This window comes from Azolla caroliniana, unplaced genomic scaffold (assembly GCF_043228905.1).
Source record: "Azolla caroliniana isolate FFs.n. ecotype wild unplaced genomic scaffold, voAzoCaro1.0.p SCAF_21, whole genome shotgun sequence".
NCBI classification, from domain to species: Eukaryota; Viridiplantae; Streptophyta; class Polypodiopsida; order Salviniales; family Salviniaceae; genus Azolla; species Azolla caroliniana.
Genome location: NW_028230456.1, coordinates 11692472 through 11716155, shown reverse-complemented (window position 1 = coordinate 11716155; position 23684 = coordinate 11692472). Strand labels below are relative to the sequence as shown.

At 39.3% G+C, this 23684-nt stretch overlaps 1 protein-coding gene and 1 pseudogene across 1 annotated transcript; one reads left to right on the top strand and one right to left on the bottom strand.

Moving 5' to 3' along the window:
• Positions 1 to 1894: 1894 nt before the first annotated feature.
• LOC147850631 (O-fucosyltransferase 2-like) lies at positions 1895 to 21538 on the bottom strand. Its single transcript, XM_087336512.1, has 10 exons — positions 20987 to 21538; positions 20638 to 20727; positions 20413 to 20512; positions 20251 to 20324; positions 20093 to 20181; positions 3573 to 3693; positions 3356 to 3499; positions 2913 to 3274; positions 2553 to 2793; positions 1895 to 2229 (listed from the first exon to the last, which is right to left on the bottom strand). The coding sequence occupies exons 1-10, from the start codon at positions 21527 to 21529 to the stop codon at positions 1918 to 1920; spliced, it is 2076 nt and encodes a 691-aa protein (XP_087192638.1). The 5' UTR covers positions 21530 to 21538; the 3' UTR covers positions 1895 to 1917.
• LOC147850632 (secreted RxLR effector protein 161 pseudogene) lies at positions 13025 to 13937 on the top strand (annotated as a pseudogene).
• Positions 21539 to 23684: the final 2146 nt, after the last annotated feature.

Below are 23684 nucleotides of genomic sequence, written 5' to 3'. Positions count from 1 at the left end.
TTGATACTGTAATACCTGTGTTTTCATGGGCCATATTGTGGCCAAGGGGTATATAGTCCACATTGGGAATCATCATTTTGCGTCACCATGGAGCAATCTTGGCATGTGGCCATTGGGATACCGCCACGAAGGGAATGTTTTCACCAATGAGACAAGCAACGAAGAAAAAATGAGATGATTGAGTGCGGGCAACAATGAAGCGAGAAAAACCACTCACAAAAGTGCACAAAGATTGGGATGTCAGCCAAGAGTTGAGTCAAGACTTGTTGAGACATAACCCAATTGCCATTTAAGGACCGTTGGATGTGAGTCAAGCAATCATTGTGGCAGCTCAAACTGAAAGGTAATGGGGACAACAATTGATGGTCAATCATCAGGATGAACCACGAGCAAAGACAACCAATAGCTAGGTGAAGGGAACTTGGAGGATGGAGGATGCGCATAAAAGAGAGAATATAGATAAGAATGAAGAAAACATCAAGAGCGAGAAAGAGATCAATGGACAATGCATAGATATATCATATGGATAAAATGACCTAATGGACAAGTAGATGATGACAAGGTGAACCAAAGGAGTTGTGGGATTACGCACTTCAAAGAAGATGTCCCACCAGTGCGCAAGTGTCATTCGTTCAACCATAGAGTTAGGCGCCTGTAACTAAAGTCTAAGACACCTTAGTTACATTGGGACTTGGGAGTCTATGTGGCACTAAGATTTTTGTATTTAGGACTATATAATGAATGAGTCAGTCTGGTTTTCTTCATGATTTGCATAACAATCATATACATATCAAAAGCCTCTAAAAAAGGTCAATGTTTTATGACTAAAGAAGTCAATTGCTTTTTAACAAAAATAACATGTTGTGTGTGTGCCGCCTCCTTCATTTTAATTTCGTAATGTCGTAGTGGCTCTAACCCCTCTAATAGTGAGGTAGGACAAACAAGTGAGAATGGGAGACTTAAGAAACACCCTATGCAAGTAAGTAGGTGACACTTTCTTGTAACACAAACTCAATTTCATACATTGCTTGCTATGCACAAATATATCAATGATCGTTGTTACGATGGGTTTTTGAAAGCCTAATATTCTTTTCAAGTTTTGTGTTTGAAAGGATAATTTGGTGCAAGAATGAAGGACAAGCAAAAAGAACCACAATTTTATCTTATATAAGCCGATCAAAGCAAGCTATGACAAATATGAAGGATTATCATGCAAATATCATAAAAGATGGAAAAGATGTCAAGTTTTACATAATCTAAAGTGGTTAATTTATTCTTAAGACACTTTTATGCATAATACAGCCAACAAATGTTTTGTGTTGTGATTGATTGCTTCTAGCAACAATGGTCCAATTAGGGTCAACAGTAAACAAAATTTCAAAGTTGAAATGCATTGATGTTTTACATTCATACATTTTTGTGTTCTATATAAGAGTACAATTGAAACACTAGCACTCAGAACTCTAATCGTCTATAGTACAACTGCAAAATAGAAAGTAATCTGTAAAACTTTCCAACTGTTTACAAGTATATAATCTAAAGCTTTTTACATATGAATGGAATGTTGTGTATCAATTGACGACAAACAATGGGTGCTGACCTAGGTTCCAACATATATTATTTCTAATAGTGTTCATGGTGTGTTCTAATACTGCTGCTACTGATTACAACAGTTTTTCTAGTCTTTTGTTTGTCATCACTGTACTTTTCAGCTTATCATTCTGTGCAAATAAGCGTACAAGAGATCAAAGAAAATGAAAGGAATAGTGACGATATCAAAAAGAGGAGATACTTTTACAAAACGTCAACCCATTAGGCCACATTTAATATATATACGCCAAGGTCCTTCCTTCTTCTTCCTAGGCCAGCCATATGGGAAGAAGGCATTGTCTATTTTATTATTTATATATCCGCACATTAGAGTTTATTATTGCACATGCACTCCAAACACCGCGGATGTCTGTAAATACTTCTGGATACTGGACGTACTTGAACTCGCTTGCTTTCCCTCACAGTCTTCCTCACTCGTTCCTGGAACTCCTGCCATTCGATGGTCGTATTCTTGGCAAAAATACTTGCTAACCGCCTTTTGTTGGGTCTAATAGTGGGCAGCAGACCTCCACCATAGTAGATCCGATATCCAGAAACTAGAGATGAGAGTTGGCTCCCAGAGTCAGTCATTGCAAACATGTCTGCAGCAGCACACCCAATGAAGTCCAAAGCAGCCAGCTATATAATAATAATAATAATAATAATAATAATAATAATACACACATCATTTTTAGCAATGCGTAAGAGGAGGTATTACCTCAAATTCACTTAAAACCCACAAAGAGTATTTAAAACATCTCAGCTCAGAAATATTGGAAAAATAGGTTATAAATATTGTGGTGTGCATGTGTTCCTTCATGTGCATTTCACAATATGTATGCTTGCCAAAGTCATGAGAGACATCAAAGCTACTTCTGGCCTCTTACTTTTCTCAAATATACTACTACATAAGGATAATAGCATCATGGGCTTCTTAAACAAGCAGAGACATTGACAGTTACCTGTGATGACTTGTTGACAAATGGTTGGAGCTCACTCGTGGACAAGAGATCCTCCTTGGTAACTAGATTAGGATAGAGAGATGTGAGAGCTACCATCCGCGATTGACCGCCATATATGTGAGCCCCTGCCAAATAGATACGGGTTTCTCTTTTAAATCCCAGTGCCACAAGCATTAACACAGCTTCTTCTGGAGTCAACGGACACTTTCCCTCCTCCCTTAGCTGTGCAGCTGGAAGCAATCTGGAAGTATACACCATCCTTAGTTACATGAACATTCATGAGCCCAAATCATCCATTGCTTCACATCATATATATACCAACTTACCAAGAACTCTGAATAAAGCAGGGAGAAAACTTACTTTCCGTTCTTCTTATACAAACTGAGAGTTGGAAAATATATCTCTCTATATGCATCCAATTCCTTTCGCTCTTTGTCACCTCCTCCAAATTCACACATGGAATATGCAGCCATATCTATTTCAAACCTCAAATGCAGTGCGAGATATTTAAGATTGCTCTGGAATTGAGTTTTCCTTGAATTTTCAGCATCCACTAACATATGTAAACCATTTAGCTGGGAAAAGGTCAAGCTATCTTCTTGCACCACTTGAGGTCCCCATCGTGCACTTTTTTCACGCATTCTTCCTACTAGCATTGCGCCAGTCTTCTGTATTTTGGGAATAAACTTCAGTGCATGAAAATTGCATTTGCATCTCAGCCTCTGTGCAACATACATAGATGAAATGCTGAGAATCTAACAACCAATAGAATATCCAAAAACTCACAAACTGCTTTGCTCAACCTGTATGTCAAATGGTACAGGATCGAAAGTCAACCGATTGCCAAAACCAAAAAAATGCACGACGCGGTTGCGCAGAAGTATAGGGAGAATGTGTGTTACATAGAAGCTCAGTTTTGCTTCTTTCATTATCTCCATGTCAGTCACCTGCACGTAATAAATTAGGGTTTTTGTAGATCACAAATATCTTTTCATTCTTTATAAATTAGTTCTTACTTACAAAGCTGCCAATAGCTTCAAGGTCAAGAGATTGCAATTCTGATGGAAGCTCCTTAACAATTCTTACATCATCCTTCAAGTAGTTGATGAAAAAGCTTTCTTCATAGATGTCTCCAAATTGGCTATCCACACCCATCTCTCTCTCTCTCTCTCTCTCTCTCTCTCTCTCTCTATGCTTCTCTAGTCTCTTGCAACTACCTCATTCTTGACGTTAATATATCTTTCAACATCGGTGAATTCTTGATATATCTTTCAATTTCGGTGAATCAAGAAAGAAAGAAAGATATATTAACGTCGGTGAATTCTTGCAACATCGCTACCTCAAAACAATCATTCGTGAATTCTTTAATATGTACTATAGTATGTCAGATGTGAATGTGCATGGGGCATACTGAGTTGGGAAACATGATGTTGCTCGTTCGGGAGAAAGGCATGTTGTATGCATAATGACGGACGATACCAAGTGAACGATCATACTCGAAAATAGTTAGGTGTACCTCAAAGGTACGCAATGCTTTGTGACCAAAGATCATACAATCTCAAAACAAAATGCTTATCGTAAAGCATATGAAGAAAAAGTGAAAAATAAGGTTAAGGATGTGCCAAAAGACAGAAATATAGGCAAATAGAGACATGTGACCTATGGGACTAATTCATGTCTTCTACGACTATGCTTTTAGAATCGCGATGGATACCTATGGAATGTGGGATTTGGCATAGAGAAGTTGACCAATGACTTGGATATCATAATCCTTTTTGAAACATGGGAGCATGATACCCAATGGATTCAAGGTTTCGGCAACTACAATGTACACCTTTGATATGGACAAAAAATCCAACACAATGAAAAGGACAAGGAGGGGTGGCGTGTTTGATTAAATGATATGCCCACTTTTGTAGTTGGATGCTACATTGCTCATCAAGATTCTAATTTTTATGCTTGTTTGGATAAAGACAAACATTTTGCCAATCTAAAAGATGATATTGCTTACTTCAAATCCAAGGGGGAAGTTATTGTCTTTTGTGACATGAATTGGAAAATATTAAATAATATAAAACATTTTTCGAGTTTAGTTAAAGAAACCTAAAGGGCCTTTAATCCCAACATTTACAACTGAAAATATTACACGAAAGTTCCAAGAGTTGGAACAAACAAACAATGTGAGTTGGGAGAAGTTGGACCAACGCCAATCTGATCAAAGGTAGAGAGAGCACCAATCACCAAATTATGAAATCTGCAAAGATCCTTCCTTCATGTTCCATCTCCTTATATAATTGACACTAGTTGTTGGGACTAGCCATTGAAACTGAAAATTGGGACTGTCCCAGTCTTGATTGGGATTGTTTGCTGTTTGGGACTGACTGAATACACCCCAGTCCCCAACCACAGATACCTGGAAGCACTAGAGGCTCAGAGTGACTGTGTTGTACAAAAAGAGCTCCATGATAGAGTGTATCTTGTGCAAAAGGATGTAGATGCACATTATATGTGGTACCCTCAAATTGTCCCAGCTAGGAGATTGTCCTAAAACTGACTGGGACTCACCAAAAAGCTCAATCCTAGTCCCAAGAGGCCCCCCCATGTTTTGACCTAACCCTGAGGCCCAACAACTAGTCCCAACGCCCATCTAAAGGATCATTCATCTGCTCATTTGCTCAGATCATAAGCTGGTGCTAGGTGCTCTCTCTCCCTCAAATCATATTGGAGCTGTCCCAACTCATCCCAACTCACATTTTGGTTTTGTCCCAACTCTTGGGACTCTTTGTAGCATTCTGAGTTGTACATAATATAAGAAGCATTTTGTCCCTTATTTTGTCTCCATTGTGTGATCTTTGTGTGTATTAATTCTAACGGTATTTTTGGCACATAACACTTGGTATCAAGCAATAAGGCAAATTAGAGAGGGAAAATGCTAAATAAGAGGAAGTTGGAAACACATGGGGAAGTGTATGGAAGAAGTGACCAAGAGGAAAGCAAATCAGAAGGAGGAGCAATTGTGGTGCCATGGACAGGATTGAGCCCAGTGGAGATTGCGATAGCACAATTGGCGGAAATTCTCAAGAATCAGATGAATGAACAACACTCATGAAGGAGGCGAAGTTACTGGAGGGAGAGAGTTGATGAGGAATCAGAGTATGGGAGCTACAAGCTAGTCCCTGCGAGGGAGTACGCATGTGCAAGGGAGTCACTAATACTTAACAAGTGGATTCACACATGGAGAGCTACTTAGAGCAATGTTGTGTGAGACCACGAGTGTGGGTGGACGTAGCGGGCCGATACCTCAAAGAAGATCCTACAATTGGTACCTCTTGGTGGAGAAGAGGAGCCCCTTCAAAGATTGAGAGGACTTCAACCTAAGGATGTGGGAGTATTTCGTCCCACCAAACGAGCCAAGAGTTTGGGAAACTCAAAGAATATATTCAAGTATAGAAGAATTATGTTGCAAATCACTAATATGGATGATTTTGACAGGCTGCACGGTTTCCTTTGGATTGTGGCCTTCTGTGAGGAAGTAGAGAAGTTGGAACCAGCTAGCTTGGAGGCGGCGATCCACATAGTGTTACAGGGAGAAAGGAGGAATCTCAGGGCCTTTTCCATGCAAGGGGTGTTACAAGTGTGGTGGACCACACATAGCTTAAGAGTGCCCTAGGTGATAGGGGGTTACTCTCGAATAGCAGGAGCACAAGTCGAAATAGATGAAGAAGAGGAACAAGCTACAAGTGTCTAAGCCAAGGCGGCTTCAGTGAAGGTTTGCTCAACAAAGGTAGCTGACCAAAATGCGAAAATCATAGTACGTAATATGCTCAAATGCATTGGCAAACATTTTTTTTCATACAAATGCAAACGAATGTGTATGTTATCAAAACATTCTCATGTTTTTTTTTTACAGTTTTTACATTAAAAAAAATTACCTTATAATAAATAATGAATACAAAAGTATGGTATTTACCATACTTCGCAGGTGTTTATACCATACTGGAATTATTGAAACATTCTCGAATGCGAATGCATGTATGGTACGTATGGTTCATACTATAGCGAAAATAGAGGGATTGCCTTGAAGGGCCATACAGCAAAAGATGAAGGGCGGCCCAAGTAACACAAGGTGCAAGGCCAACTCATCGAGGTCCTTAACACTCTTTTATTACCTTGATGGGACTCAATCGCTAGAAGACCTGGGTGAATGTGGTGCCCTCAATTGTCCCACCTGGGAGACTGTCCCAAAATTGACCGACTCACCAGAAAGCGCAGTCCCAATCCCAAGAGGTGTGTCCCCATGTTTTGTCCCAACCTTGAGGCCCAACGGGTAGTCCCTACTAACTACCCCAACGGCTAGTCCCAACAGCCATCTAAGCCCCTATATAAGGAGAAGGCATGAAAAGGATTATTCATTCGCTCATTTGCTCAGATCATAATTTGGTCCTTCATACTCTCGGTTCCTTGAAACACATTGGATTTGTGCCAACTCGTCCTGACTTGTCCCAATTCACATTTTGGTTTTGTCTAAATTCTCGGGACACTTTGTAACAATCTGAGTTGTACTCAATATATGAAGCATTTTGTCCCTTGTTTTGTCTCCATCACATGATCCTTGTTAAGTCTAACAATATTTTTGGGACATAACATAATATGTAAATAAGAATCAAAAGAGGGGATCTTAGAGAGCTATATATTGCTATCTGCTACTTTCCACCTGCCTACTCAAGGTTTTGCGCCTCTTGGTGAATCACCATATCTACCATTATATGATGATATCATAAGATTGGCTGATACAGGGGATAATACTATTAGGAGACTTCAATGCACAAATAAGGATGAATAAACAACTACATTTGACACCAACAAGGCTTTTTATGGAGAAATTATGGCAGAAGAAGTTGGTCTAAAGGGATAAGCTCAAGATATGAGTGAAGTAATTGAATATGGCAATCACTTTCAAGCCTTGGGAGGTGACATGGATTTGTGATATATAATGGATTGTCACAACGGCTCAAATCAGATGCTTTGACATGTTGGAACCCAAAGGAGGTGCAAGCACAATCAGTTACATGATGAGATCTCCATCTCTTATACCTGAAATAACATAGTTCACTATATCCGGTAGACCTATTGGCTTGGCAGCAAATCATGCATATCTATTCTTTGAGGTGAATGATGAATGCACAAGGGATGTATATGCTACGGAGGAGGGTGAGTTGGCTAAGTACCAAGTTACTCGAGAGATAATTAATGCGTATAGTTGTGGAGTATATAATGGCATGCTAGATTTGGATACTTTTGCACCTTTAGATGAAGTTACACAAGGATTGCCAAAGTCATTGCATAAAGCAGCCACAAATGTCTTTTCCCACACAAAGGGCAATGCCCCCAAACTTGGTAGATTCATACAAAATAGTTGGTATGACAAGGAAGGTCGTGATACAAGGAGAAGGTTGCAACACAAAGTTAGGGTATTCATACACACAAACAAACAAATGCAACCTTCTAACACTTTGTAAGGAAGAAAAAGAGATTTTATTTAGGTAAATTTGAAGATAATTTGTATCGCTTGTTTCTAGGACAAGAAAGTAAAAGAGCATGGAATTTGTTTATTGAAAGGCAACCGACCACCCAATGACCTCATCTCAGGTGTGGCAAGAATATGCAAAGGTATGATGTGATATCTTGGGGCAGCCTCCACTTCCCCACCCACATGGCTCACGCCCATGTTGACATATTTTGGTAGTGATGTGTGTGAACACAGTTAGGACCACAAGGGCATTTTTTCCCCCTTCAGGAGGCTTTTTCCCCCTATCTATAAATACTCTCATAACCCTAAAGTGGTAAAGTTTTTGTGATTCAAAACAAGAACCCAACAGTGGTATCAGAGCAACTAAGCGACGTTTGCGCAGCAACACAACGAGCGAACAGCAAGGCGATGGCTCCCATACGCAGTCCGTCTGCGCCATCTGTGGTGGCATTTTTCTGCTGCTGCAAAACAAATTTATGCGTGTTTTCTTGCTCTCCGCGGTTTCAGTTGTGTTTTTTTTATGCTTCCAAGTTAATTCAATCCTACTAAAAATCTCCTTGAGTCTTCTACAACTCTCTTCTGTGCGGTTGCTGCACAGAAATCCAATTTGCTTCCTTTTCTCTTCATTGGTTCATCTTCTAAGTCAAAGAGATACGTTATTCATTTTTATTCATTCAGCAGTCCATTTTCTGCATCAAAACGTGTTCAATCAATGGCCATGGCTGAGAGCAATGATGTATTTCAGATGCTTGTTGTTGAGGATAAATTGGATGGAACAAATTACCCTCTCTGGGCTTATATGATGCCATGTATTAGTAGCAAAAGGGTTGTAGAATGTGGTTCAGGGGGTTGAAAAACGTCATGTTGTTGAGAACACAAACGTTGATGGTACTGATTCTGCCGAGGATGCTGATCATCCTACTCATGCTCATGCTGCACTTTCTGTTGTACCAAATGCAGAGCAACTTCGTTGGGATGGCAGAGATGCTCAGGCACATGCTTTGATAGTTTTGTCTGTGAAATGTGTCATTATTCCCCATCTTCGCTCTTGCAAGACAGCAAAGGATGCTTGGGCACTTTGTACCAAGCAAGAAATGAGGCTCGTGTTGATTATCTCCGAAAATAGTTGGAGAGTGAGCACATGAACGAAGGTGATTCTATGGATAGCTTTCTTACAAAAATCAAAGCTTTAAAGGAACAATTAATTTCTGCTGATGAAATGATACCAGATAGTTCACTTGTGCAAACCGTTCTTACCATTTTGTACCAAGCAAGAAATGAGGCTCGTGTTGATTATCTCTGAAAACAGTTGGAGAGTGAGCACATGAACAAAGGTGATTCTATGGATAGCTTTCTTACGAAAATCAAAGATTTAAAGGAACAATTAATTTTTGCTGATGAAATGATACAAGATAGTTCACTTCTGCAAACCGTTCTAAATGGTCTTCCTGATTCATATCAGAGTTTTGCTTCTACCCTTCGTTTAATGATGAAAGGTAATCCCAATGCCTTATTGTTTGAGGAGTTAGTTTCTATTTTCTTACAAGAAGATTGGTCTAGGCAAAACAAGTCTATTATGCGTGTTGCAAATCAAGCTTTCCTAGCTAGTCAAAAGGGCAAAGGTAAATGGAACTCATTTGCTAGGAAGCAAAGATTTGCTAATACTTCACAAGTGAATGAATAAAAACAAGAGCAGAAACAAAAACTGTTTTGCAAACACTGTAAAGGAACTGATCGTATTATAAAGAACTGTCCAAAATTGGCTGCAAAAGAGGCAGGACTCGTTGCAGAAGTCTTTGCACCGAAAACAGAATCTGCAACTCTTGTGCAGAATGAAGAATGGCCATTTACTGTTGTTTGCAGTTTTGACCCATCTTCACTTGAACAATGTATGTCTGTTGTGGAATCAAACGTTTGGTACTTCGATAGTGGGGCAACCAAACATATTACCTCGCAGCGCAATTTCTTCACTTCATTGGAGCCTGCCCCTACAGGGAATACTGTCACTTGTGCCAATTATGGGAGTTGGTAAGATCATTTTGACTACTTCTGATGGTAGTTCTTTTACCTTGTCCGATGCTTTATTTTTGCCAGGGATCACGAAAAATATGTTGTTAGTCTCAGCATTAGCCAAGATTTGCTTGGTTGTTAAATTTGTTGATGACAGGTGTACAGGTTATGATCTGTCCAATGGCGATGTTATTATTGCTTCTAGCATTTTATGTCGTGGGCTATATAAGCTCATAGATTATGAAAGATCTATAAATGATTCAGCATGTGCAATACAAGATTCTCAGGCTATTTCAAATGCAAAGATTTGGCATGCACGCTTAGGTCATTTGAATTTTGCAAGTTTGTTTCACCTGCAGAAATATGAAATGGTGTCCTCCTTGCCCAAACTTGAGGCACCTCGGAAGCATGTCTGTGAAGGCTGTATTTTGGGCAAAATGTAGTGTTCATCCTTTCCAAAAGATGGTTCAGTTAGAGCTACGCAGAAATTGCAGCTTGTTCATAGTGATGTTTGTGGTCCTATGCAGACACATTCTCTTGGGAACTATCTTTACTTTGTGACTCATTGATGAATTTTCCAAGCATGCATGGGTATATCGATTAAAGGCAAAGTTCGAAGTGTTTTTGTGCTTCAAACAGTTTCTAGCTTTGGCTGAAAATCTGTCGGCACATAAAATGGGCACCCTCCGTTATGATCGGGGGGGGAGTATATGTCTTCTGATTTTAATGCATTTCTGGCTGAACGTGGGATAAAACATCAGTGTACAGTGCCATATACACCTCAATAGAATGGAGTTGCTGAAAGAAAGAACAGGTCACTCATGGAAATGGCGAGGTGTATGGTCAAAAGGCAGGCTTTACCACATAGTTTCTGGCTTGAGGCTATCAGGTGTGCAACATATGTACTTAACAGGTGTCCCACTAAAGTACTGCACTCTATCACTCCATATGAGACTTGGCATGGCCGCAAGCCATCTATTGCTCATCTGCATGTTTTTCGTTGTTTGGCATATGCATTAGTGCCTAAACAACGCAAAAAATTGGATGATAAAGCATTGAAATGTATTTTGTTAGATATGGTTCTGAAAGTAAAGGCTATCGTCTGTATCATCCACAAACTAAACGCATTCTGGTTAGCCGTGATGTTGTTTTTGTGGAGGATGCAATTCAGCCATTGCTGTCATGTACTAAGGAGACATCAGTTAGCTCCAGAGATGTGTATGACACTTGAGGCACCTTGTCAGCCTTCAAAAGCTACTCATAATGATGCAAATCATTCTATTTCTGATGCAGACTTACATGATGCACTTATTAATGAGAGGGCTGATATAGAGGAGGCAGAAACTGTGCCTAAATGGCTGTTGGAGACTTTGCATGATAGCAAATTAGATGTTCTTTTGTCATACCATACTTGTTCAGGTTCTCATAGTGCTTCTTTTGCATCAGATTGTTATGCTATGGCTGCCTCTAGTCTTTGTGATGAGAATGAGCCTGTATCTTTTGATGAAGCACAAAATTCAGAAAATTGGATAGCTGCTATGCAATCAGAATATGATGCTATTATGAAGACTGGTACATGGTCTTTATGCGACTTGCCTCCTAGCAAGAAGGCCATTGGCACTAAGTGGGTATATAAGCTGAAGCGTAAACCTGATGGAACAGTTGACAAGTATAAGGCTAGGCTTGTTGCGAAAGGTTATGCCCAAGAAAAAGGCATTGATTTTGATGAGGCCTTTGCTCCCACCTGCCGTATGACTACTGTTACTAGCATCTGTGCAATTGCAGCTCATTGTGGTTGGAATGTACATCAGTTGGACATTAAAACAACATTTCTAAATGGTGATCTTCATGAGGAAGTGTATGTATCTCAACCCCATGGTTTTGTGCAAAAATGGCAGGTTGAGAAAGGCATTATATGGCTTGAAGCAAGCACCACGTTCTTGGTATGAAAAGATACATGCCTATATGATTGCATTTGATTTTGAGAATAGTCCAACTAAAAGCACCTTATATGTTAAGCGTCTTGATGATGTATTTCTGATCATGGTTTTATGTCAATGACATGTTTCTCACTAGTCCCAATGAGAAGCACATTGCTGACTTTAAGGCTGATTTGCATGCCTCTTTTGAGATGTCAAATTTGGGGCATTTGCATCATTATTTTTGGGCATTCAATTTACGCAAGTTGATGGTGGAATAGCTTTGTGTCAATCGAAATACATTGACACATTATTGCCGCATTTTGGCCTTGAAAACTGTAAACCTATTGCCACTCCCATAGATTGACACATGTGTGATATTCTCCATGCGTGATATTCACAATATTCGAGAATACGAAATGGCCCTAAGAATATTATAAAACCATTCGTTTTGCAAAATAAATATAAAAAAATTAATTAATTAAATTTTTTAAAATAAATAAATTTAATTCACTAAAAAAGAAACAATAGATTATAAAAATATGAATAATATTAACTCTCCTTTATCACTAGTGTCAAATAAAAAAGTTGGCGAGTTTATAAACCTTTATTTTAATTAATTAATTAATTTTTAAAAAACGAATATTTTTATATTTATTATAGAAATATGATTAGTCTGAAGTCCCATTTTTAATGTCAGATAAAAATATCCATAAATTTTGGGAGCAAAAAAAGTGAGGAATTAATGAACCTTTATTTATTAAAAATAAAACGAATACTTTTACATTTACTATAAAAATTTATTAGTGTCAAGTTCCTCTTTTATTGTCCCCTTTTTATTGTCAAGTCCCTTTCTTTATGTCGTAGGAAACTAAAAAGGAGGGAGTTCATGTACTCTCTTTTTTTTGTTAAACGAATACTTGACCATGTATTCGTATTCGTATTCGTATTCGTATTCGTTTGCATTTGAATGGGAACCCCACGAATGTGAATGTCAATCTATGGCCCCTCCCATGGAGACAGGTTTACGTTTGAGCCTTCATGATGCTGGAAATGCATTTGATGTTATTCTCTATCAGCAAGCAGTTGGATACTTGATTTACTTATGCATAACCCGACCTGATATTCAGTTTGTTGTCTCTCAAATGAGCAGGTTTATCCATTGCCCAGGAGTTAAGCATTGGCAGGCAATTAAGCACATCTTTCGCTACTTGAGTGGTACCCAGTCACTTGGATTGTTTTATCCCAAGGGTGGATCACTACCACCAGACCTGCATGTTTTTTTTGACTCTGATTGGTCTGGTTGTTTTGACACTCGTGTGTCCACAAGTGGTTTTTGCTTCATGCTTGGTAGCTCGTGCATATCTTGGTTGAACAAGAAGCAGCCTACTGTGGCCACTTCCAGTTGTGAGGCTGAGTATAGGGCAGCTTTCACAGCTACAATTGAGTGTGTGTGGCTCAGACGCCTTTTAGCTGATTTGGGTGTTGGTCAGTCTTTTGCCACCACCATCTTCACTGACAGTCAAAGCGGTAGTTGCAAGGAACCTTGTGTTCCATGCTCGCACTAAGCACATTGAGGTGCATTATCACTATGTCAGGGAAAGGTTCTCCATTGGAGAGATCAGTTTAGCTTATATGCCCACGCAGGAGAACATTGCAAACCTCTTCATAAAGGCTTTGCCTAGGGAGAAGCTTGAAGCTTTCTGCAAAGCTTTAGGCCTACTGCCATTTGTGGATTGATCTCTATCCACATAGCTTGGCACTTGCTTAACCATGAGTGCCAGCTCCTTGTTCACCGCATCACTCCCAAGGGGGATTTGTTGACATATTTTGGTAGTGATGTGTGAACACACTTCGGACCACAAGGACATTTTTTCCCTCTTTAGGAGGTTTTTTCCCCTATCTATAAATACTCTCATAATCCTAAAGTGGTAAAATTTTGTTGATTCAAAACAAGAACCAACAACCCACATGAATCCACCTTTTTTACTCCACAAAATATAAAATTTGCCATTGATCAGTTACAATTTGGGAAGGCCCAAGATCACGATCGATTTCTATGTGAGCACTTTATTTATGATCATGACATTTTACTCCTATTACTAACACACATTTTTAATAGAGCTATGTGTGAAAGTTTCCCTACTATCTAGATGGACAGAGTATACCATTGTGCCAATCCTCAAGAGTGGAGACCTCACAATCCCAAGCAACTATATATAGGACAATCATGATTGGCCATTACTTGGCTCAACTATACGGCTCGATCATAGAGTCAGAATTGAGTATATGGGCCGAGTGAAACGGCTATCGTTCAGTTAGACGGGCAGGCTTTCAAAAGTTCACAACTTTGGATCACATATTGACACTTTGAGACCTTATCGAGGAGGGTAGAACCCACAATAAGAGGATTTATTGTTGTTTTGTGGATTTCCGAAAAGCATTGACATTGTGCCACGTGCTTGGCTTATGCAACAGTTAGAATCCCTTGGTGTCCCTATAGATTTAATAGTTTGGTGAGGGTATGAAAGGGTCCTAGTATGTATTGGTATCTAGTTTCTTTATATTTGGGGTATCTAATAGTTTGGTGAGGGTAGGAAAGGGTCCTAGTATGTATTGGTATTTTTCCCTTATCTTGGCGTAAGTTGGACACTTGCATGTAAAGTGGCACTTATCCTCTATCTCTATGTGACATAATCTATATATCCTTTCCTCTCTAGGGACTCCATTAGTATGACCGTGCTCAATCTCAAGTTGGTGAGAGGATATTCTAAGTTGTCCAATGGCAACCCTTAGTGCATTTGGTAAGAATGTATCTAGATATTTTGGTCGTGTAACAAAGCCTAACTTAGAGAAGTGCATGAAGTGTTCCTTATAGTACAACATTTTAGATGGGAGTGGCTTTAGTGGGTTGATCCATTTATATCAAGTGTAAATTTGTCATATTTCTTGGCGTATTACTCTATTACAGTCCTCATAAGATATTAAAGTTTTATCAGTTTCGTGGTTGTACCTAAGAGGAGGTAGGTTATTAATGTCTAGGCCGTTTGCAATAAGCCAACTCACCAACGATGCTATACCAAGAGCTAGTATCTCCGGACTCATTGAATGATCACAACATGCCTCAAAAGCTTGACGAGATATCCTATTTTGTGATTGGCTATGTATCCTATGCATAAAAACTCCAAGTTGAAAAAGTGCTTCTACTAACATCAGGGGTAAAGTGAACTATTCTCTAGGGAAAACTAAAGTCTTTATTTTTCACACATCTGCTCGAGTTAGGACTACATGTCACTTAAACCTCACTCATAGACCAATTGAGGTAGTTAGATCATATGTATATCTTGGAGTCACTTTCAATGGTCACTCAGGTGAATTTTCAATGACACAAGCAGCCAAAGATAGACTAACGAGAGGATATGCATACCTCTCACTCTTAGAGAGACAATGCCACCAAGCATACTTTCAAGGGCCACGAACTAATGGGTGGCTCGTCGACTCATTAGTGACCTCTTCCCTCATGTATGCATTAGTGTTTTGGGCTCTACGCCTACCATCTTTCATGTGAATGCATAGAGAGACCATTGGTGAGGGTATTAGCACGTCAACTCCGAAGCAAATCGACAGTGCCACATGCCATTATCAGAGCAAAGTTCACTTTACCCCCAATGCTAGTAGAAGCACTTTTCCAACTTGGAGTTTTTATTCATAGGATACATAGCCAATCACAAAATAAGGTATCTCGTCAAGCTTTTGAGGCATGTTGTGATCATTCAATGAGTCCGGAGATACTAGCTTTTGGTATAGCATTGTTGGTGAGTTGGCTTCTTGCAAACGGCCTAGACATTAATAACCTACCTCCTCTTAGGTACAACCACGAAACTGATAAAACTTTAATATCTTATGAGGACCGTAATAGAGAAATATACCAAGAAATATAGCAAATTTACACTCAATATAAATGGATCAACCCACTAAAGCCACTCCTATCTAAAATGTTGTACTAAGTTAAGCTTTGTTACACAACCAAAATATCTAGATACATTCTTACCAAATGCACTAAGGGTTGCCATTGGACAACTTAGAATATCCTCTCACCAACTTGAGATTGAGAATGGTCGTACTAATGGAGTCCTCAAAAAGGAAAGGATATATAGATTATGTCACATAGAGATAGAGGATAAGTGTCACTTTAAATGCAAGTGTCCAACTTACACTAAGATCAGGGAAAAATACCAAGACATACTAGGACCCTCTCTCACCCTCACCAAACTATTAGATACCCCAGATATAAAGAAACTAGGTAGATATATCTTAGAACTAAAACAACATAGAGAGAATAAGCTACAAAATGTTAACCATAACCTTTCTAATATTCACCAACATATAACCAATGAAATTTTTCAGGGACAGGGGGAGACGATGAATGTGGACACACCTACACCACTCGGCCTCTCCCTTGTTGACGCAAAAAACCAAAAAACAACCAAACACCCTTGGCCTCAAAGTAACTTGTGGTGTAGAAGCAATTAAAAAGATAAGGGAGTGTGAGTTACACTGCCTAGAAGCTATGGTTGGGGTACCTTTTACATTGGGACGACGGGCCACACCCACATCAAAACCTGTTGACCTCCCACTCCTTTTCGAGAGATTTGGGTGGAAATGAAACTAGGCCTAGAACAAGCCTTTCCCTTTACAGAAACCATAACACGTTTTATACAATACTAGAACTCTTTTATCTAAGTTTTTTTTTTTTTTTCCGATGATTGGGTACACACCCCACTCTCTTTGGTCTCTATATAGATGAGGTATCACATTACATAGAGAGATTTGGGGGTTCGGGAGCATGTCTAGTAGGTATAGCTATACAAATATTACTACATGATATTGTGCTGATTTCTAACTCTCCGAAGGGACTACAAAGACATCTAAATGCCTAAAAACTATTTTGTACGGATGAAGGTTTGTCAATAAACATGGCTAAAACTAAAGTGATGGTGTTTAACACCACTCAAGCATGGGTAACAATATCAGAACCAGAATTCTTCTTGGGAAAGGAAAAGATAGAATACACACGCTCCTATGCATACCTAGGGCCTAGATTCTCCTTACAAGAGGTTGCTTGTGCCCGACTTTCTCGTGGATATGCAACCCTTGGTGCGTTTGAGAGAAAATGTGCACATTTGCAGTTCCAAAAGCCACGAACTAAGTTATGGTAATTTGATACACTTGTCACACCAACTCTTCTCTATGGAGCAGAGATGTGGGGACCGAGTCTTAACAAGGCAAAACATTGGAAAGATTTAGAGAGAGCTTTAGTGTCAATGATTGCCCACATGGTAAGGAGCAAAGCATCAGTGCCCCATGATATGATCCGGGCAGAGATAGGAGCAGCACCTGTAACACCGAGGCATTGTTCCGATCAGTGACATGTATCCAATGTCTTTGGGAGCTCCCTAAACAAAGGTACCCAAAGTTGGCACTTATGTCATCAAGACAACTAGCTGAAAATGGAGACATTCATTGTTGGTATGCTGAAATGCAGCAATGGTTCCAGTCAAATCGCATAAGTATAAATGCACTACCCCCGTTCCAATATAGCTTGGACTCTCTCCATCTAAATATGACCAAAGTGGAAAAAGAATAGAGTGATCCAAACTGATATTATTAACTTGGAAAACAAGATAACATGGATCAGCCCCAAAATATCACTTGGTACAAAGATGGCCAACTACAAGATACACATCGGAGGATGGATTCATCATCAGGCCACTTTATATGGACATACATCTATCCTATGTGTTGTGCTATGTGATAGGGCAACTGCGAACTAATCACATCAGTTAGATATTGGGGTAGGCAAATATGCATGAATACCTCTAAAAGAAAGAATTTGCCAATTGTGTCATCGGGGAGTGGAATCTAAAGAACATTATGTTTGTCATTGTAGTGATTTTTATGAAATAAGTGGGAGATAACATTGCCTCTTTAAGCAAGGCATTGGCCCTCTACATGAGGTAATGCAATATGAGGACCAGCGGGGCTTGGGGCTTTGCTTGCTAGAACTCAAGAGATATAGGGAAAAGTTGTTGAAAGACAATAATACAGCCACGCAAGCTCATGCACAAGGAACAATCACAACTTTTTTTGGCCCCATCACTCCTATTAATGCTACAAGTCAATCAAGGGATACACAAATGGGCTCCCGACCAGGACATAACAAAGGGGTTACAATAGATCGGGCAATAGCAATTTGTCGTGCATGTCAGCTCCGGCCCCATGGACCACGACCTCAGCACCATTGTCATTGACAAATAAAGGCCATTATCTCCCACCATCGCAGGTGCTTCCCTCACTTCGGAGACCTCTCCATTCTGGATCGACCTATGCTAGAGACCTTTTGATGACAACAATTGTAATATATCTAACTTGAGAATATCACATGTGTCGAAAACCAGATTCCGTCGTCTCTTTTTATCTTATTTGCTTTTATATTTACTAAGTCATATTTATTTTATTTTGATTTGTTGTTCTCAAAGACAAGGCAACACTTAAGATGTAATCTCTTGTTTGGTCTTATAGGCCATTTCAGCCACATAAAAGACATAGAATATTTTTCTTTCTTTCTTTCTTTCTCTCCCAAAGTCATAAATTTGAGAGAACCCAAGTTCAATCCTTGGCATGGGCCAGGTCCCATCTCATAGATAGGAATCGGTGTCCCATGAATGTTAGAGTTATTTATCTATCCCCTAGGGCAACTATGCAATGAAGCCATTGAGTTGTGCAAATCTTGGGGGCAAATGCTAAGATCATATAGCTATAATTTTTATTGACTCTGAAGCTTGGGCAAATTTTATTACTCCAAGCTCTCTCTCCCTCTTCCCTTAGAGCTTGATGTGGTTTATCAGTAACCATGCACTAAAGCCATTTAGTTGTGCCAAGCTCAGGGCAAAATCCAACATCATACATCTATTCCTGTTATTGCATCTGGAGTTCAGGCAAATTTTGTTTACTCCAAGGTAGACATGTGTAAAATAGATGGGATCTATGGATGAATCAGAATTGGAATGTCCTAGTTGCTTGGAATACATTACCCTGATAATTGGAAAAAATTTCAGATCCATATTCAAAGCTATGTAGGCAATTAGAAGAAATTTATATTATGCCCTTGGAAGATACAAGTGTAGTTGGATATACCATGGCTTCATAGGTTTCACACTAATTGGTAGATACCTAGTAATCCAATCCTACAAATAGAGCACTATCTTGGGGGACATTTGGTGGGATTATAGCAGTATACATTGATTGGTATACTGCTATCTATAATGGATGAATCATCCGATTCTTAGGCTAGACCGCATCTCAAGATCTTGTACAGTCAACGTCAAAGTATCAAGCTTTTTATTCTTTAAGTCATACTATACTGGAATATTATGTTTAAAATGAGATTGGAGTCATGACTCCATCTCTTTCTTACAATCAACCTCAAGGTATGTATTATAGAGCAAGTAAAAGTTCATGCATTCCATGAGTCATCCGATTCTTAGATTAGACCACATCTCAAGATCTTAAACAAACATCGAAGAATCAAGCCTTTTTGTGTTTGAGTACTTTACTAGAATGATATCTTTCGAATGTGATTGGTTCCTTTCATGGTATGGCCCCATCTCTCTCTCTTACAATCAACCTCAAGGAATGTACTATTGCACATGACGAAGCTCATTTATACCATGAATCATCCAACTCTTAGACCAGACCACATCTCAAGATCTTGAACAACCAACATTGAAGTATCAAGCCTTTTGTCTATCAATCATACTATACCGGAATATTATCTTTAGAATGAGAATGAGATTGTGTCCTTCATGCCATGACCCCATCTCTCTCTTACAATCAAACCTCCAGGTATATACTAGAGCATGTAGAAGCTCATGTTTACCTCTATTTCATGCACTATGGTATTTTCTTTACAATCAAGCTCAACTAGTAGACAAAATAGGGGCATTGATATGATTATGTAAATTTACGGAAAACACTTGTAAAGCAGCATCCCAGCCTCTTGAAATGCAACGCATTGATACCTGTTGTCTTTCCAGACTGTACTAAATTGAAACTCTGGAAGCACTAGCGTAGCATTGAGCAAGCGTGCAACTGCAACTCCATTACAGATCTGCAATCGAATGATTGTTTGAGTACATAGCCTTTATCTTTTAAAAAACATGAGCATAAAATTACCCACGGCGACTCTTTGCTGATTGAGACCGCCATTCGCACTGATCACTATATACCCTGTGTTTGGGGCTGAATCAAATGCTACCAGAAAGAAACCTGAGACGTTAATATATCTATTTTTGCCACACGTAGCCTAAGGCATTTCATGAAATAATCCACAAAGACTTACACCAATTGCTGGAATCTTTTTCTTGTGAACAAGGTTTCCATCCAGAAGCATCAGCAAAGGGCTCCTCCCACAACTCCTTTGGTTCAGGATTCAAGACATCCTATATAATGTCATAGAGTGTCTTGAGTGATATCAACACATCATAGATAATATCACAGTATGTCTTCAGTGATATCAATTTCAACAGGGCTAAAACAGAATGTGCTATGCAAATATGTATTATACCTCTGCAAGGCCATGTGCTGCCAATGCTAGAAGTCTCCCATACATAACTCCAGGAGACCTTTCCCCCTTGGGAAACTGACTCCACTCACCCTATACATGAAACATACATGTACGATACTATCAGGAAATGAACAAGTTATATATCAGAATTCATTGGAAATTGGAAAATGAAAATGTACGAGGCGATGGTGGTGCCTATGGATGCCTATAAGTTCTAAATGCAAGAAACCAAGATGTGATTGACAAAAAGAACAATGTTAATATATATACTGATTGATTATTAAAATGTGGGCCTACACCATAGTTACTAAAGACAACAATGTCACTGCAAAATACAAATAACCATTACTTGCAATGATAGTGGAAGCCGAAAGCTTTCATTGTTGGCATCTGGCATAGGTGTGCTCCAAAGTTCAGAAAGAGCCCACCAATCCAACAGAAAGAAGAAGAGCAGCAAACACAACATGAAAAGGATGGCATTGCCCTGGAACCCAAACTTCCTCCTAGACTTGCACTTTGGTGGAGCAGAAGTTGTAGAGGTGATCCTCGGTGGAGGCAGTCGCCGCAACAGAGGACTGTGTGCAGGAGAACCAATGGTGAGCCTCGAGTCTTGACCGAAGAAGTATTTTGATGACAAATTACTGCGACTCGAAATGGTGGAGAAACCTGGGATGAGACCTATGGAAAAAGAAGATAATGAGGAGTCCAATTTCAAGTTGGCAAGAGCAGCTTGTCTGCTTCTAGGCGTAGAGGGAGATCTGGAATACTTGGGAGTAAGTGGAGGTGGAGGTGGAGGTGGAGCTTGGACGGACGGCTCCGGCTCCGGCTCCGGCTCCGGCTCCTGAGGAGGAGGAGGAGGAGGAGAGGTTGGATCAGGATGGATGCCTGCCATGCATGCTATGCTATGCTATGCCAGCGAGAGGAAGAAGGGTTGTTGGGGTTGGGACCATGCACCATTTATTTATGACGTACCCTCCTTCCTCTTTCTCATGCCCATGCCCATGCCCATGCCCATGCCCACGCTACTGCTACTGCCGCCCTCACTCTTCTCTAACTCTGCATATCTGAATATCCATCTCTCTCTCTCTCTCTCTCTCTCCACATCACATGTGTATATAACATACTTACACACATTGTGACGCACCAACGGCAGTTCAATGGCGGAGAATCAATCATGTATGTACATACATATTATTATACTCAACAAAGGAGGAGAGTATAAATGGGATGAGGACTCTTGAATGTCTATCTATGCTCCTAAGTCCTAACACTGACTGCCCTTGTTCCCAAACAATTTTGCCAATATTTATTGAATGCTTTATCTCCGCTTGAGCGCTAGTGCATTGCTAGAGATTTCAACATGATTGACAATCCTGTCGATTGAATAGGAGGTAGCTCGGCAACGATACAAGGACATGAATTGGCAATTTCGGAACAATTAGTTTTTCCTTACAATTGGCATGTACCTTTGGTGGTTCACACAAAGTCTTCATTCCCTTTCTCACAGTCAAATAGCTTATAGTGGTACTAATCTATCTAGATTAGATAGATTTTATGTGTCGAGCAAATTTATCACAACTACTAGTACAATCCGCATGATGTATGGCACTACCTTTTCTGATCATGCTCCGGTTATCCTTTCCACATTGGATCAATGATCCCATGATATGTCTACTCTGAACACTCCAAAAAATTTGTTGTTAGACGATCATTTCTGGTCTCAAAAAAACACTCTAAGGGACTCAATGGCAATGAAGGTATCTAATGGTTTATACGAAATCTTGGAAATCTTCAAATGTAAATCTAAGGAATGGTTTAGTATGCTTCATCAACGTGAGAAGCAGTGGCATGCTTCTCTAGTCTCCTTATAACAATAGCATGAACGTTATCCAAGTTGTGCCTAGATAATTGAGCAACATGGACATCAAAACAAGAGCTTACTTTACTTCTAAAAAAGAGAGGAGAATTCCCGTATCATCGTATGGCATCTATGTGGACCCAAATGAGAGATATAGGAACACCATAATTTTTCTTCACTCTATGACACCACATTATAAAGACAACTTCAACATAAGAATGGAACCATCACATCAGACCCACATGTGCGATGAGCAAGATTGCCACACAATACTATTTTAGTTTATTATCAACAAAATACCTTTTCAACTAAGCCATTAACATGTAGATCCCAAGTCTAGAATACTTTGGAACCAAAAATAACACCGCACATGAATATTCATTTACAAGAAGTCTTCTCTTATGATGAAATGAGAGAAGCATTTCAAAACTTGCTCAAACATAGTTGCCTAGATATGGATGATCTAGCCCTAACGTTTTTCCTTAAATACTCGGATTTGATTAAGGTGGACTTATGCACATACTATCAACAAATTTTCTATCATGATTATGTGCCTTCACATTTACAAAAAGACTAATTTACGTTACACCTAAGTGAGAGGGTCCTTCACTTGATATCAAGAAATGGTGCCCTATTACAATACTCAACATAGTTTATAAAATCCTGGCTAAATTAATAAGTATGCACCTTCGAACTATGCCACCTACATTTCCCCAAATATGGATGGTCTAACACAAATGTTTTTCCTTAAATACTAGGATTTGTTCAAGGTGGACTTATGTACAACCTACCAACAAAATCTATGTGATGGTTGTATGCCTTCACATTTTATAGAAGGACTTATCTACCATATACCTATTTTTGAGGGTCCTTTACTTGATATCAAGAAATGGTGCCCTTTTACAATACTCAACACAGTTTATAAAACCTTGGCTACAACAATCAGTATACGCCTTCAAATTATATTACCTACAATTATATACTCAACACAAATAGTTTTCGTTCATGAACAAAGTATCTTGGATATTGTTTATACATTTTGGAATCAACTGTAATAGCTACCAAATCTAAACAGAAGTTGACAATTGTTATGCTTGATTTTGCGAAACCTTGTGATTGTGTTGATTGGGATTCCTTGCAAGGTACGTTTTCTAGGTTTGGTTTCTCTGAGGAATGGATTACAAGTCTT

Bases quoted from the DNA above. Each gene is read 5' to 3' on its own strand.
- LOC147850631 (XM_087336512.1), bottom strand. From the start codon at position 21,529: ATGGCAGGCATCCATCCTGATCCAACCTCTCCTCCTCCTCCTCCTCCT. The intron at 20,325-20,412 runs GTAAGTCTTTGT...TCTTTCTGGTAG, and splicing joins AAAAGATTCCAGCAATTGGT to CATTTGATTCAGCCCCAAAC. The intron at 2,230-2,552 runs GTAACTGTCAAT...ATTATTATATAG, and splicing joins TTGTCAACAAGTCATCACAG to CTGGCTGCTTTGGACTTCAT.